At 35.1% G+C, this 18,309-nt stretch overlaps 1 protein-coding gene across 1 annotated transcript; it reads right to left on the bottom strand.

Moving 5' to 3' along the window:
* Positions 1 to 8,767: 8,767 nt before the first annotated feature.
* LOC138348086 (uncharacterized) lies at positions 8,768 to 13,007 on the bottom strand. Its single transcript, XM_069296696.1, has 5 exons — positions 12,826 to 13,007; positions 11,822 to 12,634; positions 10,466 to 11,044; positions 9,841 to 10,423; positions 8,768 to 9,091 (listed from the first exon to the last, which is right to left on the bottom strand). The coding sequence occupies exons 1-5, from the start codon at positions 13,005 to 13,007 to the stop codon at positions 8,768 to 8,770; spliced, it is 2,481 nt and encodes an 826-aa protein (XP_069152797.1).
* Positions 13,008 to 18,309: the final 5,302 nt, after the last annotated feature.

Consider the following 18,309-nt stretch of genomic DNA (forward strand, 5'->3'; position numbering starts at 1 on the left):
TATGTCAATACGTCATCTATGTAGAATATAGAAATATGACTATACTAATTAATTTATTATTGATGATATTTTGAAATTCAGACGGAGTATTTTTTTTCTCTGAAAGGCATTACATTCCATTCATATTGTTCAAAAGGGACATTGAAGGTTGTGTTATATTGATCCTTTTCGGCGATTTGTATCTGTTAAAAGCTTGATTTCATGTCAAAACTTACTACAAATATTAACTTTGTAAGGTCTCTTAAGTAAATCAGGTTTTTAAGCATGGGATACCTAATCCATTTTAATACCTTATTGAGGGGCTTATAATTGATAACAAGCCTTGGGGTGGCTCTTTCTTTATCAGCATTAGTATTAACATAACAGGCCGATCAACTTCAAGATGACTTGAATGGTCTAAAAGTATTTTTAGCAAGCAAGTTATTGTTTTCCTTTTCACAATATTCCATAAATTCTGTCTTTATTTGAACGGGTCTCGCCTTAGTGGAGATGATCTTTTCGTCGAATCCCTCAACATAAGGTAAATCAACAACATATTTTTTCCTTTCCCAAAATGCATTAGGAAAATAAGAACAAAATTCTCTTTGTATTTCAACTTGTACGCCTTTAATTTTAGCTTCTACTTCCGAGTTTTTTTAAAAGAGGATTGAATTCCTTTTACATTGATATCTTCTTTTAAATAAATAATTTTTTGTGAGAGTAGATTTATTCTAAATATATTTTTATTTTTTATATGGTGTCTTTTCTTTTTTGATATACTATTTATATATGAAAATATAATCCTGTTCCGTAAGATAGTGGTGTGAATTTCATCTAGGGTAGTCGTATACGGCTTAAGTTGTATTATAAACGGAGTGTCCAAAATTATTTTTTCATTTTTGTCTTCAGTTACTTGAAAATCATTTATGAAACAAATTCTATCATTACAGATATGTCCCATGTGGAGTTCATAATTTATTTTAAGTCTTTGTCCTGTTGCGGAGAATAATCAAGTAGTACTGTTTTCAAGATACTTATTAGGGATAATTCCTTCAATGATGCAAGTATGATCTGCATTAGTATCTAATAAAGCAATTTTTTGGATAGAGTAATATTTATTAATAACTAATTAATGGGTATATGATAGCTATGAGCATTAGTTATAGAAATAATATTTACTCCTGATTTTTGGTTTGAGTTAACAGTTCTAATTCCGATTGTAAACTATGACTTTTGGTGGATATATCTTTTGAAGTGTTAAGTTTTTGTTTGATTGTTTTAATTTTTTTCTTTACATGTATTCATTTTGTTTAAAGATCTTGAAGTTTTGTTTGAAAATTTTGTCCTCTATTGATCAAGGTAAACGGTTTCACAACTGTTTTTTCTTAAAATCTTGATCTTCGATATGTTCAATTATATAAAAGAAAACTGCTTTACTACTACTGCTAATGACATTGATGGAGGTATTTGATACGTGCAATGTGCACCGTTACATCCACCGTATGTTAAATTATTACTTTTAGAATTCTCTTTTATTTTAACTTGGTTATCTCTACTAAAATTAATTTTTGCACTAGTGTAATTTTTATTAAGAATTATTTAAAAAAAATTAATATTATCTTCTAATTCGAACCTATTTATTGTATCCTTCTTTTTATTAGGGGCTTGATTATCCTTAGCATGGTATCCGTATTTTCCACATTTCCAACACACACTAATTTATTTATTAACTAATCTAGATTTTCTTTTACAATACAGGGGTTCGTCATGTTTATCGTTATAATTTTTATGACGATATTTATCCCTCTTTCATTAATTTTTATGTATTATACTTGTTTCTAATCTAGTAATATTTATAAAACTTATGAGATCACCATAGGCAAATTGTGTATAAGGGATTTTTATTTTAAACTTATCCTTTTATGTGATGGTAAATCAAGTTGTAACTATAGTAGGTAATTTTTTATCAGCTATTCCTATTTTAATATAAATTTGATACTCTATGAGTCCATCATTATTTTACTCAGCTAATTGTTTTTCCGAATGCACTCTCATTTTCTTCATATTGTATATCCGAAAAAGAATAATTCTTTTTTGTAGGATAATTAAACCTTATTTTATTAATATCATTATCATTGCTTTTTAATTTGGATTTTAGTTTTTTACTAATAAGATTATTCGGGATTTTTTACTTTTCTTGAAACTCTAGGAATTTAATATTAGAATATTCTAGTAGTTTAAGTATTGGATGAGCTTCTAGATTTTTAGTTTTATCCTTGTAGGAAGGACTTGTTTTACTTTCTTTAGTGTTGATTATATTTATTTGAAAGGGTAAGGTAGTAACAATTCTACCATTTTTGGGTAGACTAATTTCTTATAAAGAAGGAATTTTAGATTCAACTACCTTATTATTAATAATATACCATTTATCAATAAGTATTTCTTACGACTCATTTTGGTCATCTAATATTCTTGTGTATTCAGACCATTTTAAAAAATCTATATTAAATTTTAACCTTCTCATATCACTAAATCATTTATTTCTAAAGGTTATTCTTTCTGATAGAGAATATCTTTGTACATACCATTGTTTTTAATAGAGTTTTCGGGACTAGAACAAAGTTTATTTAAATATTTAAAATATGGTTCAGTAGACTAATCTAAATGAATCATGCCAATACAATTATTAAATATAATGGATTTTACGAAAGTAGTAACCTTACTTGTTGAATTATTACCCTTTAACGTAGTATCTTTACTTATTATTTTATTACCTTTTATGGTAGTCAATATTAAATATTCTAAGTCTTTTACATATGGTAGAGTAGATATGAACAGCTAAGAGTTTATATAGTACAGATTATCTAGCGGAGAGAAGAACACAATCGTTATGCTTAAATGTCTACTTTAAAGATTACTATCTGAATAATAGATTTTTCGTCATGTAGTAATTTTTGTTACCTTTTTCATTAATTTTCTTTGATTTTATTCCTCTAGTCTTTGCGACAGAAACACCCTCTAGGTTCGTCTCTACGATACACACAGTCTAAGCTAATCGAACGGAAAGTACGAGCTTGTCAACGTCTAAATAAGAAATTATCCGGTTACGCCACTTTAAGGAATAAAACTAAGAATATAAATTTAAGAAGAACAACAACAAACAAAATTCGAACTTTCCAACTAGACTGCAACCTAAGTTTCGAGGTCGTCCGCCCAAGGACAACTTAGGGACTTAGCACCTCCTACTCATACCTTCGAGGCAAACATGGCTCTGACACCAAAGGAGCCGGGAAGGGTATGAGTAGGATGAAGATGACATATCCTTTTTTCTTTACAACTAAGGATGAAGATGACATATCCTTAGAAGAGATATATAAAATATTAAAATGAGTAGATTTCCTTAAAACTATTCCAAAAGTAGAATATGTACTAAAAAAATCTAATCCTACTACTAGTAAAGAAATTAAGGATTCTTTATACATGATAATATTACATGAACATTTTGAACCAAATATTAAATATTTAGATAAACCTTGGACTAGTCAATAAGATTCTATTAAAAAATAGTGGTATTTAAAAATATACTACTTATTGGAAAGAATAACCTTTAGAAATAAATAATTTCGTGATATGAAAATATTAAAATGTAATGTAGAATTTTTAAAATGGTTCGAATATATAGGAAAATTAGATGACCAAAAGTAGTTATTAAATATGCTTGTCAAAAAATCATATACTACATAAAATAATAAAGTAGTTGAGTCTAAAATTCCACCATTAGAAGAAATTACTTTACCAATAGAGAATAAACTTATTACTGCCTCACCCTTTAAAATGGACATAATAGATACAAAAGGTGATCCTACAAATAAAGATATAAACAAAAAAACCGCAACAAAATAATTATACAAATCGCTTACTTTATGTAGTATCTAATCAAATCCTAAAGGATAATAATAATTCGGATATTAAGGATAAACAAAGCTCTTCCTATAAGAGTAAAAATAAAGATTTAGAAATTCACCTAATAATTAAATTACCTGAACTTCCCAAAGATAAATTTCCTAACTTTCAACGAAAACTGGAAACTACTGATGAACTTATAGGAATAATTAATGAAAAACTAAAATGTAAGGCCATAAATGCCTTATGCAAAGATAATTATAATGAAATTAATAAATTAGTTTCTACTTATTCTAACAAAAATAATTATCATAAGCGACCTTCCTTTCCGGATACACAGTAAGAAGAAAACAAATTTCTATCACATACTTCACACTCTGAAAGTGAGACTGTGGAATGGAATATTGATGGACTCGCAAAACATTAAATAAAAAATAAATAAATGAAATAGGTATGGCCCTTACGGCGTATAAAATAAAAAATTTATCCGATAAACAAGTTACTTTTTTAATTACCGCCAAATTTATCGGTACATTAAAAAATTGGTGGAACAACTACGTCACCGAAGATAACGAGGAAAAGATAGTAAATGCAACTACTATTATCTCTATAGTTAAAATTGATCATGGGGGCAAAATATAGAAAATCAAATTCTAAAAGATGTAACTGCCAACTTAATTTATAACATAGCTAATCATTTTATTGGGGAACCTCAGCTTTCAAGATAGAAGTCTAGAAATATTGTCTAAACTATCTATTACAAAGTTAGATGATTTCAGGTGGTACAAAGATGTTTTTCATAAACAAAGTTATGATTCGAAAAAACTACAATCACGACTATTGGAAAGAAAAATTTATTAATGGTTTACCAACTCTATTTACTGAAAATGTTGGGATAAAATTAACAGATAGGTTTGAATGAAAAATTCCTTATAATCGATTAACCTATGGTGACCTCATATGTTTTATAAATATTACTGGATTAGAATTATGTGAAAATATGATATTAGTAATTTAGCATTTTTATCATTAAAAAAATGCTTTATTTGCATTATCACTAATGTCACGACTAGAATCTAGACCCTAGATGAGACCGGCGTCGTTGACCTCTCAGAGGTCGCAAACAAGCCTACTTATGTCATTCTTACTTTACATAGGTTAACTTTAGCGGAAAATTTAAATTTTTGATTCTTTAATAATACTTGCTAAACATTCTTTAAATTTCGTAATCGTTCATCATCAACCATCTAACAATTAAGGGATAAGCAACTGAAAGAAATAAATTTATTAAGTATTAATTGTATATCGGCCAAAATAACATCAATACCAATTTTGAACCAAAATAGGAATGAAACGCTAGTGGAACATGCTCCACTAGCTCAACTGTAAAACTACGCTAGAAGGTAAAACAGTAGCATCCTCGAAAGCATGAGGACCTATCAAACTCCGGATGAATGCTGATGTGCGGATAGCTGCAACAACGAACCTGTAGCTCTACCGTCCACCTGTGCCTGCACGTAAAAGTAGATGTTTGTATGGAATTTGTACACACTTGTACTAAGTATGGGTATGTGCAATCACACACCAGGGACATGCATGAGGAATAATAGCTCTTTCGTAACAACATGATTTTTGGAAGTCAAGTCAGTGGACTTGCTAAATTGAGATTTGGAAAGTTATGCCATGAGAGTGACATGCATCATTATAATTATTGTATGGCACACAACACGTAACATCTTCATGTAGAACATAACATATAACACATAGTTTCTTTCACAATATTAATTTATATGCCATGAGACCTTGTTATAATGGACTTGACCATACCAATTTCCAATAATGAGGGCTCAACATATGGGACCTCAACTAGGAAGCCTTCTTTAGAAAGCACACACTCTTCTTCATTCCTTCATACGTATTTCATTTCAATTCATTCATAGGCCAGTGCGAACACCAGCTATACTTTGGATGTAGTTTAAGACATTCATCAGGTTTGATGTGCAATGATCAAGAATAACCTAATATCATTACCTTAATTTAGCTCACCTATTGATTATCCTATCCTAACACCTTCAGTATCATTCATTTCTTTATATGATTCATTTGAGGTTGGCCTCATTCATTCATTGGATACATTAATATTACCCGACATAGTTCATATGAATATCATGAAATCCAGTGTCTCCATCACACCAAAAAGAGGTGGAATTACAGAACAAAGCAATTCAATAACATGCTAGCGTATATGGGAATTTAACCCCGCCAGATCCCTATAGTGGCAATATAGGTTCAAAGACTATGAGATGTATGCAGACCCATACCCGGCAAGCCGGATAGTCTCATCTCACGAGAGTTACGTGAACCTCCGCCCTTCCCGAAAGAAGGCATCACCGCTCATAGCTAGCCTATCGGTGCTCAGTATAAAGTTCCATTTCATTCAACACATATATCATGGAAGTTGTCTTGTAGTATGAGGACATCATACCTCAATAGATGATTTCTCATCTCATCATTAGTATTAAGTGTTTTAAACTTAATATTTTCATTATAGTGCTCATCGAGACTGAGCTCTTCATTATCTTACACTCTCATTGGTGAATACGTGTTGGTAACATTTACTTAGGCTCATTTGAGATTGATCTCATCATATAAATTAGCCTCAATCATGATTTTCACCACATTATTCATTTCATTACGTATATCTTAGGTTCCCTTATTCTTGAACATATGTTAAACTTACGCGTCCATACATACTAGCCATGAGGCTTCATTTATAATTCGTTAATTGATTTTTATTTTCCTAAAATTATGTATTACAAGACTTATGTATCTTGTATATTATATACCAAGATGTTGATTTTTGATCTAAGTAGGTGGCATTATTCTTGAATATATTACTCACGTATGATTTATGTATCAATGTGGAGGTTTGGGCAGAAGAACCTAAATCTTGAATCACTTAGATATCATTTATACTTTTCATTGATTTTATTTCTAATATTCATAACATTAGAACTCTAAATTAAATGTCAACATTTCAATGAAATAATTAATTTTCTATTTTAATTAGAATTCTAAATTAAATATCAACATTTACGAGAAAGAATAAATTTTCTATTATTAATTAGAATTCTAAATTAAATCTCAATATTTATATATAAGAAATAATTTTCTATTTTAATTAGAATTCTAAATTGAATCTCCATATTTACATAAAATAATTAATTTTTTTGTTTTAATTAGAATTCTAAATTAAATCTCCATACTTACATGAAAGAATAAATTTTCTATTTTAATTAGATTTTTTTTAATTAATTCGCTTGAATAGGGAGGTTGTGGGTTCTAACCCCCACAGTCCCCATTATTTTCCAATGAATTTCGCTGAGGAGGAGGTTGTGAGGTGGTGGGTTCGAACCCCCACAACCCCTCTTTCTTTAATTTAATTAAATGGGCGCGACTGCAGTGAGGTTGTGAGATCGAATCCCTAGAGCCTCATTTTTTTCTTATTTCGCCTACTCTTCTGCCTTGAGGTCGTGGGATCGATTCCCACGCCTCGCGTTTCTCTTTTTTTTTTCGTGTACTATGGGGTCGTGGGTTCGATTCCCGCCCCTGCCCCTTTTTCATTCTTTTTTTTGTTTTGCGAACTAGGGGTTGTGGGTTCGATTCCCATCCCCCAGCCCCCCTTTCTCCTATTTTTTTCTTCCTCTTCCAACACCGGATTTCGAATCCCCTATCCCCTTTTTTAAGTTTCTTTCGCAGGTTAGATCTTGGATTCGATTCCCATTGATCTCACTTAATTTATTTTATTTTTAAAGAAACTCAGAATCTTACACTTTTGAAGGGTACAAAAATCTGGAAATTTTTGTCATTCTCCAACCATTTTTTGGTGCATTGTTTTCATAAGTTTAAGTAGCTATAAGATGGTTATTCAATTTACTATACTTCATCATAATGAACATCGTATTGTACACCCATTAGATACATAAAATACACAATTAATACACAACTTATACACCCCAAACAGTGCCTAAAACACTGCCCTATACACGCCCATACATCTACTTTTTTGGTCATATTTTGATGGTCACTATCATGATTTCTTGCACATAAACACCTTCACATTTAATTTTAACACATCATTCATGCAAAAATCTAGCAACAAAACATACCCATCCTACAAATTTGTTAGGGAGCTAAGGAAAAGGACATACGAAGGGGGAACAACCTTAGTTTCAAGAGTTTAAGAAACGTTCGAAAGAAAGTACTCTTGGAGAAAGAATTCCATGAGAGAAACCCATACCTTTATTGATGTTCAAACGAAGAATTCGCTACCCAAAACTCTCTCCAAAAATCAGTCCAAGTTACCTCAGCGTCCACACCACTCAACCAACAACTTCTCTTTGCCTACATATTTTTTTTGTTTGCTTTGTTTTTCATAAAATATCATGTGAGTTCTTCAAGCGTGAAGAATTGTTGGTATTTGGCAGAAAAACATGAGAAAGATGGAGAACGTGAGAGAGAGAGAGTTAAGAAGCGTGAGAGATAGAGAACTATTAGAATTAGGAGACCAATTCAAGACTTAGTCAAATATAATTTCAATTAAATTAATACAAACTTGGTTTATTTTAATTAATGCGCGAAAGAACCATTATGCCCTTAAAATTTTACATTTTTAATTAATAATTAAATCGCCTTAAGTACCCTTTATTCTTATTTTTTTGGATCGTTACATTATCCCCCCTTAGGAACATTCATCCCGAATGACTCCACCATTATATATCGTAATGCAAATCAGATTATAACCTAATCACTATGTACAACCAGCCAATAGCAAGAAAATACGAAGAGATAAGGAAATATAGCCTTAAGAGTTGGAATTCTAACCTCAAGAGTTGAAAAGATTGGGATATCGGGATCTTATGTTTGCCTCAGACTCCCACCTAACACCCTCCACAAGATGATATATCCACAATACCTTCACTGTGGCAATCTCCTTATTCCTTAGCCGCTTGACCTGTCTGTCTACAATCTCAACAGGTACCTCCTCACAGGACAAGTCTTCACCAACCACCAAAAAGTCAACAGGTAGGATTGATGCTGGATCACCTAGGCACTTCTTCAACATAGAGACATGAAAGACTGGATAAACAGAAGCTAGTTCCGCAGGTAGTGCTAACTCATAAAACACCTCACCCACACGCTGTAGGATCTAATATGACCCCACATACCTCAGACTCAACTTCCCTTTTCTACCAAATCTCATCACCTCTTTCATAGGCTATATTTTCAAGTAAACCTAGTCACCAACGTTAAATTCTAAGGGCCACTTTCTATTTTGTACATATGATTTCTGTCGGTTATAAGCAGTAGCCAACCTGTCCATAATAATTATAACTTTCTCCAAGGCCTCATGAATGATATCTGGACCCAAAATGGATTACTCTCCAACCTTAAACCACCCAAGTGGAGATCTAGACCTCCTACCATACAATGCCTCAGACGGTGCCATCCCAATGTTGGAGAGATAGCTATTATTATGTGAGAACTCTATCAAAGGTAGATGGTCATCCTATTTACCTTTAAAGTCAATCACTCACGCTCTCAACATGACCTCCAATGTATGAATGGTACGCTCTGCCTGTCCATCTGTCTGAGGATGAAAGGCGATGCTAAGTTTCACCTGCGTTCCTAAGCTTTTCTAGAAAGATCTCCAAAAATGCGAAGTAAATTGAGCTCCACTATCTGAAACGATAGACAAAGGAATTACATGCCATCTTCTAATATCATCAATGTAGAGTCTCGCGTAATCCTCGGCCTTGTAAGTAGACTTCACTGGGATAAAGTGGGCAGACTTAGACAATCTGTCCACAATAACCCATATGGAGTCATTCTACCTCCTAGTCCTCGGAAGACAACCACGAAGTCCACATTAATGGCCTTCCATTTCTAAGTCTGAACCTCAATAATCTGAGTCAAACCACAAGGCTTAAGATGCTCTGTCTTAACCTGATGACAGTTAGGACACTTAACCACATAGTCAGCAATATCCATCTTCATGCCATCCCACCAAAAAATCTGCTTAATATCATGATACATTTTGGTGGACGCTGGATGTATGGAATATAAGGAACCATGAGCCTCTGTCATAATCCTGGTCCGTAAATCATCTACATCTGGTACACACAGCCGGTTCTGGTATCTAAGTATGACATCATCACCCAAAGAGAAAGACTCGTTCATTTTTAACAATACTGAGTCCTTCAGCTCCATCAACACAAGATCAAGATGTTGACCGTTTTCGACTTCCACTATCAGGGATGATTCAGAACTTGGGTGAAGTGAAACACCTCCACTAGTAGAGTCAACCAACCACACACCGAGTCTTTCCAGTCTGTGTATCTCTTTCACTACCTCTATGTTATCATCATCAATGTGGGTTGTACTCCCCATGCTCATCCTGCTCAAAGCATCATCCATAACATTAGCCTTACCAGAATGGTAGTGCACATTCATGTCATAATCCTTCAATAGCTCCAACCATCTGCGTTAACGTAGATTCAACTCCCTCTGCGTGAACACGCACTTGAGACTCTTATGATCCGTGAACACATCCATATGTACTCCATACAGATAATGCCTCCACATCTTCAATGCAAACACCACAGCTGCCAACTCCAAGTCATGAGTGGGATAATTCTTTTCATGAACCTTGAGCTGTCTAGAAGCATAAGCTATCACCTTACCAGCCTTCATGAGAACACATCCCAAACCAACCCTAGATGCATAGCAATAGACAATGCAATTCTCACCACGCTTAGGCAGAGTAAGAACCGGGGCTAAAGTGAGTCTGTCCTTGAGCTCTTGGAATCTCTTCTCACAAGTCTCCGTCCATTCGAACTTTGTTTTCTTCTTTGTCAAGGCTGTAAGTGGGGAGGCAATGGAAGAAAAGACCTCCACAAACCTGCGGTAGTAACCAGCCAATCCCAGAATGCTACGAATATCGGTGGGAGTAAAAGTCTTTGGCCATTTTTTAACAACTTCAGTCTTTCTGGGGTCCACTTCTACACCTTGATCGGACATAACATGGACAAGGAAGGTCATTGATCTCAGCCAGAATTCACATTTGCTGATTTTGGCATACAAGTGATGCTGTCTTAAGTACCTGCAAGGTTAGTATAAAATGTTGTTCATGCTCTTCCTTAGTCTTAGAGTAGATGAGAATGTCATCAATGAATACTATGACGAAAGAGTCAAGGTATTCACGGAAGACTCTGTTCATGAGATCCATAAATACAGCAGGTGCATTCGTGAGAACGAATGACATATCCAAGAACTCATAATGATCATGCGGGTACGAAAAGCTATTTTTGGGAAATCCCATCCCTAACCCTAAGATTATGATACCCTGAACGAAGATAAATCATAGAGAAGAAACTAGACCCTTAGAGCTGATCGAACAAATTATAAATTCTGGGAAGTTTATACTTATTCTTTATAGTGATTTTGTTGAGCTGCCGATAATAGATACAAATTCTAAGGGTCCCATCTTTATTTTTTACAAATAACACTAGAGTGCCCCAAGGGGATATGCTCGACTGAATGAAACCCTTATTAGTGAGATCTTTTAACAGCAGCTTCAACTCTTTGTTTGTGCTTGAGCCATTCTATAAGGAGGAATTGAGATTGGTTTTATATCAGGTTCTAAGTCGATACCAAAGTAAATCTCTCGAAGGGGAGGGACTCTAGGCAAATCTTTAGGAAACACATCTAGGAATTCATTTTCTACAGGCACCGAGTCTATGGAAGGAACGTCATGATCTAAATCATTAACACTCACAAGATCATAAGTAACCCCTTGACCATCATTTTATTGGCCTTAAGACTTGAAATAAAGGGGATAGGACAATTCGGATTGTACCCCCCCCCCCCCAAGACTAACTCTTCTTCATTAGGGAAGCGAAACCTCACCTCTCTACTATGACAATCCAAGCAAGAATAATAGATGTGAAGGTAGTCCATGCCAAGAATAATATCAAAATCATGCATGGGTAGCTCAATCAAGTTTTCACACATAGTCTTGCCACTCACAACTATTGGGAAATTCTTGTATACCCTATCAGTTCTTACATTTTCTCCTAAAGGCATACTAACCACTATAGGATTAAGGTCAAGCAGAGGAGTCACAAAGGAAAGCGTAGACCCAGGATCAAGTAAATCATAAACAGAAGTTGAGAATACTTGCAGCATACCTGTGACCACATCAGCGAACTTCTCCTTCTCCTCCCTGGCTTTTAGGGCATAGAATCTATTCCTCTTGGGAGGCTCGGCTGCTGCTACACCTTGTGGGGTAGACCTAGGATGAGCATAACCTTTAGCCTGACCTCTATTTTGGGGATAGTCTCTGACCATATGTCCACTCTTACCACAACGGAAGCAGGCATTAGTGCCCTGTCTGTATTCTCCACTGTGAGCTCGACCACACTTAGCATAAGTCTTTTTTGGACGCTGCATCTCCCCTCCATTGCCCCCTTTGGGTTCGGGTGTTCCTCCTCTAGGTGTTGTGTTTCTTTGAGGGTTAGAATTCCCATAACTCTGTTGCCCCTTCTTTAACTTGGGCTGCTCATGGACGCCCAAATTATTTCTATGACCTCCATGGGTGGGACTTGCCTGTTCTTGCGGCCTAGGCCTCCTAATATCACGTACACCTCTCCTCTTTCGGCGGTCCTCTACATACTGGACATGCACCATTAACCTAGAAAGGTCCATATTATCATGGAGCATCGCAAAGCGACACTCCTCCTCCAGATCTCCATTGATTCTTTGACGAACCTACTCATGTCATCTCTGCTGTTTGAAACCAAGGAAGTAGCATACCTTGATAATTTCAAGAAACCTGAGTACTCTCCTCATTCTTATTATTAAATATTAAGGGAATTAACATACCTTGATGACTTCACAAACATCAGGGAATACTCCCTGACCGTTATAGATCCTTGTTTAAGGTTGATGAACTCCTCAACCTTGGACTCCTTCATCTCTCTAGGGAAGAACCTTTCCAAAAATGTTGTCTTGAATAACTCCCATATGACTGGCACTCCACCTGGGACACGGCTATCTTGCCACATTTTGCACCAAGTCTATGCAATTTCCTTGAGCAGGTATGAAGCCAACTCAGCCTTCTGAATATCAGTGGCCCCCATTGCCACCAGGATCTTATGCAACTCGTCTATAAATTCCTGAGGATCTTCTAAAGTGTTAGCCCCTATGAATATAGGAGGATTCATCCTCGTGAAATCTTGTAGTCTGTCAGCCATGCTGCGAACCGGTGGGTTCTCCATCTCAACATCATGTCGGTTGACTTGGGCAGTCATAGCCTGTTCCTTCATCGTGTTGGCCTGTGCCATCTGGTCTAGAGATGCCCTAGCCTCCGTATCAGTCAACCCAGCTGGGTTAACTGGCATGGCCACTCGTTCAGGTGGAGCCTGGGGTGGATTCTGATCACCCCTAGCTGGTGCTGCTCCCGTCCTCAGACCCATAGTTCTCCGAGTGTTCATTCTATTGAAACAACAAGGATTGATGTCAGACACGTTCATAACACCAAGAAATTCAAACATCAGGAAAAACACAACAAGATTATAAGAAGGGAAGTTTTTCTTACGTATCATGTAGTCTCTAATCCAAGATAGTGGTGCACTTCACTACCATGAGTTAGAAACTACTCTATGTGGCCGATGTGGACTCATTATTCTAGGAATTTAACTTAGCGCTCTAATACCAACTTTGTCACGACTGGAATCTAGACCCTAGACGAGACCGGCGGCGTTGACCTCTCAGAGGTCGCAAACAAGCCTACTGACGTCATTCTTTCTTTACATAGGTTAATTTTAGCGGAAAATTTGAAATTTTTGATTGATTAATCATACTTGCTAAACATTCTTTATATTTCGTAATCAATCATCATCAACCATCTAACAATTCAGGGACAAGCAATTGAAAGAAATAAAATATTAAGTATTAATTGTATACCGGCCAAAATAACACCAATACAAAGTTTGAACCAAAATAGGAAAGAAACTCTAGTGGAACATGCTCCACTAGCTCAAATCTAAAACTACGCTAGAAGGTAAAACAGTAGCATCCTCTAAAGCATGAGGACCTACCAAACTTAGGATGAATGCTGACGTTCGAATAGCTACAACAATGAACATGTAGCTCTGCCGTCCACCTTGCCTGCACCTAAAAGTAGATGTTTGTATGGAACAAGTACACACTTGTACTAAATATGGGTATATGCAAGCATACACCAGGTACATGCATGAAGAAGAATAGATATTTCCTAACAACATGATTTTTTGAAGTCAAGTCAGTGGACTTGCTAAATTGAGATTGGGAAAGTTATGCCATGAGAGGAACATGCATGATTATAATTATCGTATGGCAAACAACACATAACATCTTCATACTGCACATAAAATATAACACATAGTTTCTTTCACATTATTTATTCATATGCCATGAGACCTTGTTATTTTGGACTTGACCTTAAGACCTTCCAAAAATGAGGGCTCAACATATGGGACCTCAACTAGGAAGCCTTTTTTAGCAAACACAGAGTCTGCTTCATTCCTTCATACGTATTTCATTTCAATTCATTCATAGGCCAGTGCGAACGCCAGTTATACTTAGGATGTAGTTTAAGACTTTCATCGGGTTTGCTGTGCAATGATCATGAATAACCTAATATCATTACCTGAATCTAACTCACCTCTGGATTATCCTATCCTAACACCTTCGGTATCATTCATTTCTTTATATGATTCATTTGACGCTAGGCTCATTCATTTATTGGGAACTTTAACTTTAATCGACATAGACCATGTGAGCATCATGAAACCAAGTGTGTCCCTCACACCTGAAAAGAGGTGGAATCACCGGCCAAACCGATTCAATCACATGCTAGTGTATTTGGGAATTTAACCCCGCCAGATCCCTATAGTGACAATATAGGTTCAAAGACTATGACATGTATGTAGACCCATACCCGTCAAGCCGGACAGTCTCATCTCATGAGAGTTACGTGAACCTCCTCCCTTCCCGAAATAAGGCATCACCGCTCATAGTTAGCATATCGGTGCTCAGTATAAAATTCCATTACATTCAACTCATACATTATGGAAGTTGGATTCTAGTATGAGGACATCATAGATAAATTGATGATTTCTTATCTTATCATTAATATTAAGTGTTTTAAACTCAATATTTTCATTAGAGTGTTCATCGAGACTGATCTCTTCATTATCTTACACTCTCATTGGTGAGTACGTGTTGGTAACATTTACTTAGTCTTATTTGAGATTGCTCTTATCATATACATTAGCCTCACATCATGATTGTCACCACATTATTCATTTCATTACGTATATCATAGGTTCACTTATTCTTGAGCGTATGTTAAACTTATATGTCTATACATACAAGCCATGGGGCTTTATTTATAATTCGTTAAGTGATTCTTATTTTTCTAAGATTATGTATTTACAAGACTTATGTATCTTGTATATATACCAAGATCTTGATTTTTTATCTAAGTAGATGACATTATTCTTGAATATTTTACTCACATATGATTTATGTATCAATACGAAGGTTTGGGCACGAGAACCCAAATCTTGAATCACTTGGATATCATTTATACTTTCATTGATTTTATTTCTAATATTCATAACATTAGAACTCTAAATTAAATCTCAACATTTTCATGAAATAATTAATTTTCTATTTTAATTAGAATTCTAAATTAAATCTCAATATTTACGAGAAAGAATAAATTCGATATTTAATTAGAATTCTAAATTAAATCTCAATATTTACATAAAAGAATTAATTTTGTATTTTAATTAGAATTCTAAATTAAATATCCATATTTACATTAAATAATTAATTTTTTTGTTTTAATTAGAATTCTAAATTAAATCTCCATATTTACATAAAAGAATAAATTTTCTATTTTAATTATAATTTTATTTTGTTAATTAAATTCGCTTGAATTGGTAGGTTGTGGGTTCAAACCCCCAAAGCCCCCCTTATTTTCCACTTCATTTCGCTGAGGAGGAGGCTGTGAGGTGGTGGGTTTGAACCCCCATAGCCTCTCTTTCTTTAATTTAATTATTGGGCGCGACTGCAGCGAGGTGTTGGGATAGAACCCCACAACCTCATTTGTTTTCTTATTTCGACTACTCTTCTGCCTTGAGGTTGTGGGATCGATTCCCACGTCTCGCGTTTCTCTTATTTTTTTCCGCCTACTGGGGGTCGTGGGTTCGATTCCCTCCCCCTACCCCTTTTTGATTCCTTTTTTTTGTTTTGCGAACTGGGGGTCGTGGGTTTGATCCCTCGCCCCCCTTTTTCCTCTTCTCTTTTTTCTTCCTCTTCTAGCACCCGATTTTGAATCCCCCCAACCCCCTCCCCCCCTTTTTTTGTTTCTTTTGCATATGAGGTCTCGGGTTCGATTCCCATTGACCTCAGTTAATTTATTTTATTTTAAAAACTCAAAATTTGACACTTTTGAAAGGTACAAAAATCTGGAAATTTTTGTCATTCTCCAACCATTTTTAGGTGCATTTTTTTCATAAGTTTGAGTATCTATAAGATGGTTATTCAATTAACTATATTTCATCATAATGAACATCGCGTTGTACACCCATTACAGACATAAAATACACCATGAATAAAAAACTTATACACCCCAAAACTGTGCCTAAAACACCGCCCTATACACGCCCAAACATCAACTTTTCCGGTCATATTTTGATGGTCATTATCATGATTTTCCACACATAAACACATTCAAAGTTAATTTAAACACATCATTCATGCAAAAATCTAGCAGCACAACATACCCATCCTACAAATTCGTTAGGGAGCTAAGGACAAGGACAAACGAAGGGGAAACAACCGTAGTTTCAAGAGTTTAAGAAACGTTCGAAAGAAAGTACTCTTGAACAAAGAATTCCATGAGAGAAACCCATACCTTTATTGATGTTCAAATGAAGAATTCGCTACCGAAAACACTCTCCAAAAATCAGTCCATGTTACCTCAACGTCCACACCACTCAACGAACAACTTCTCTTCGGCTTAATATTTTTTTTGTTTGCTTTCTTTTTTCATAAAATTTCATGTGAGTTCTTCAAGCGTGAAGAACTGTTGATATTTGGAAGAATAACGTGAGAAATATGGAGAACGTGAGATAGAGAGTTGAGAAGCGTGTGAGAGAGAGAGAACTATTAGGATTAGAAGACTAAAACAAACCTTATTTATTTTAATTAATACGCGAAAGGACCATTATGCCCTTAAAGTTTTAGATTTTTAATTAATAATTAAATCGCCTTAAGTACGCATTATTCTAATTTTTTTGGATCGTTACAACTAAGTCCATTAGCGGACATTTAATTGCATGGCATTACCTAATATGTTATATGGTGCATTATGGTGCATTACATCCTTGTGTCAGTTTTTCAAATTATTGTTATTCTTTTTAACATTTAGTAATGGCCGTTGAACAACCCTCTCATTTGCACGTTGGTGTATTGGTTGCCAATCCATTACTTCACTCTTAATTCCTCCATTATACCTTATAACATATGTAATTGCTAACGCCAATATATTAACTAATTACTACACCATTATTGTAATGCCCCGTTTAGTCGTCTTGAGCAACAGACTTCAATTCTGGAAAAACTTGCAGAAGCGACGGACCCTACGACGGACCGTCAAGGGCACGACGGGCCGTCACAGGGTCTCATTTCAAAACACTTAGAAAATCTGAAATTGGGTACTAAAAATTGACTCTCTGAACTTTGTGACGGAATGGCAGGACGGACCGTCACAGGTGTGACGGACCGTCACAGACCCTTGGTGGAAATATTGGGTCTCTAATCTTGCGACGACCTACAGAACGGACCGTCGCGGGCACGATGGCCCGTCACTGGTTACGCAATCCCAGTTAGAATCAGATTTCTTTACACATTTTAAGGGACGTTTTGGACTATTCTTTCCTTAGTTATAGATTTCGTGGGTTTACATTAATAACTCAAAATTCTTGGGGGATAAAAGAGGTAACTTTGGGTTAATTAGTGGGGTATTATTGTCATCTTTTACAATTAATTATATGTTAATTAGGGTAAAAGAAAGAGGGTTTGAATAAGAAAAGAGAGAGATAGATTGATCGATTGAGGGAGAGAGTCGAACGAGGAAGAAGAATATCAAAGCTTGGGAGATTGCTTGTTGATTCCAATTCTTCGGTGGAGGTAGGTTATGGTTTCCCTTAAGATATTCGTTGTAAACTCTTAATAGAGAATGATATGTATTGATAATATTGTAAACCCTGCTATATGCTTAATTGTATGCTTGCATGAATATGATTATGTGAT

This window comes from Solanum lycopersicum, chromosome 4 (assembly GCF_036512215.1).
Source record: "Solanum lycopersicum chromosome 4, SLM_r2.1".
Lineage (NCBI taxonomy): Eukaryota > Viridiplantae > Streptophyta > Magnoliopsida > Solanales > Solanaceae > Solanum > Solanum lycopersicum.

Bases quoted from the DNA above. Each gene is read 5' to 3' on its own strand.
- LOC138348086 (XM_069296696.1), bottom strand. From the start codon at position 13,007: ATGTGGCAAGATAGCCGTGTCCCAGGTGGAGTGCCAGTCATATGGGAG. The intron at 12,635-12,825 runs GTATGTTAATTC...GGACCTTTCTAG, and splicing joins ATGTTTGTGAAGTCATCAAG to GTTAATGGTGCATGTCCAGT. The intron at 10,424-10,465 runs GTGCGTGTTCAC...ACGTTAACGCAG, and splicing joins ACGGATCATAAGAGTCTCAA to ATGGTTGGAGCTATTGAAGG.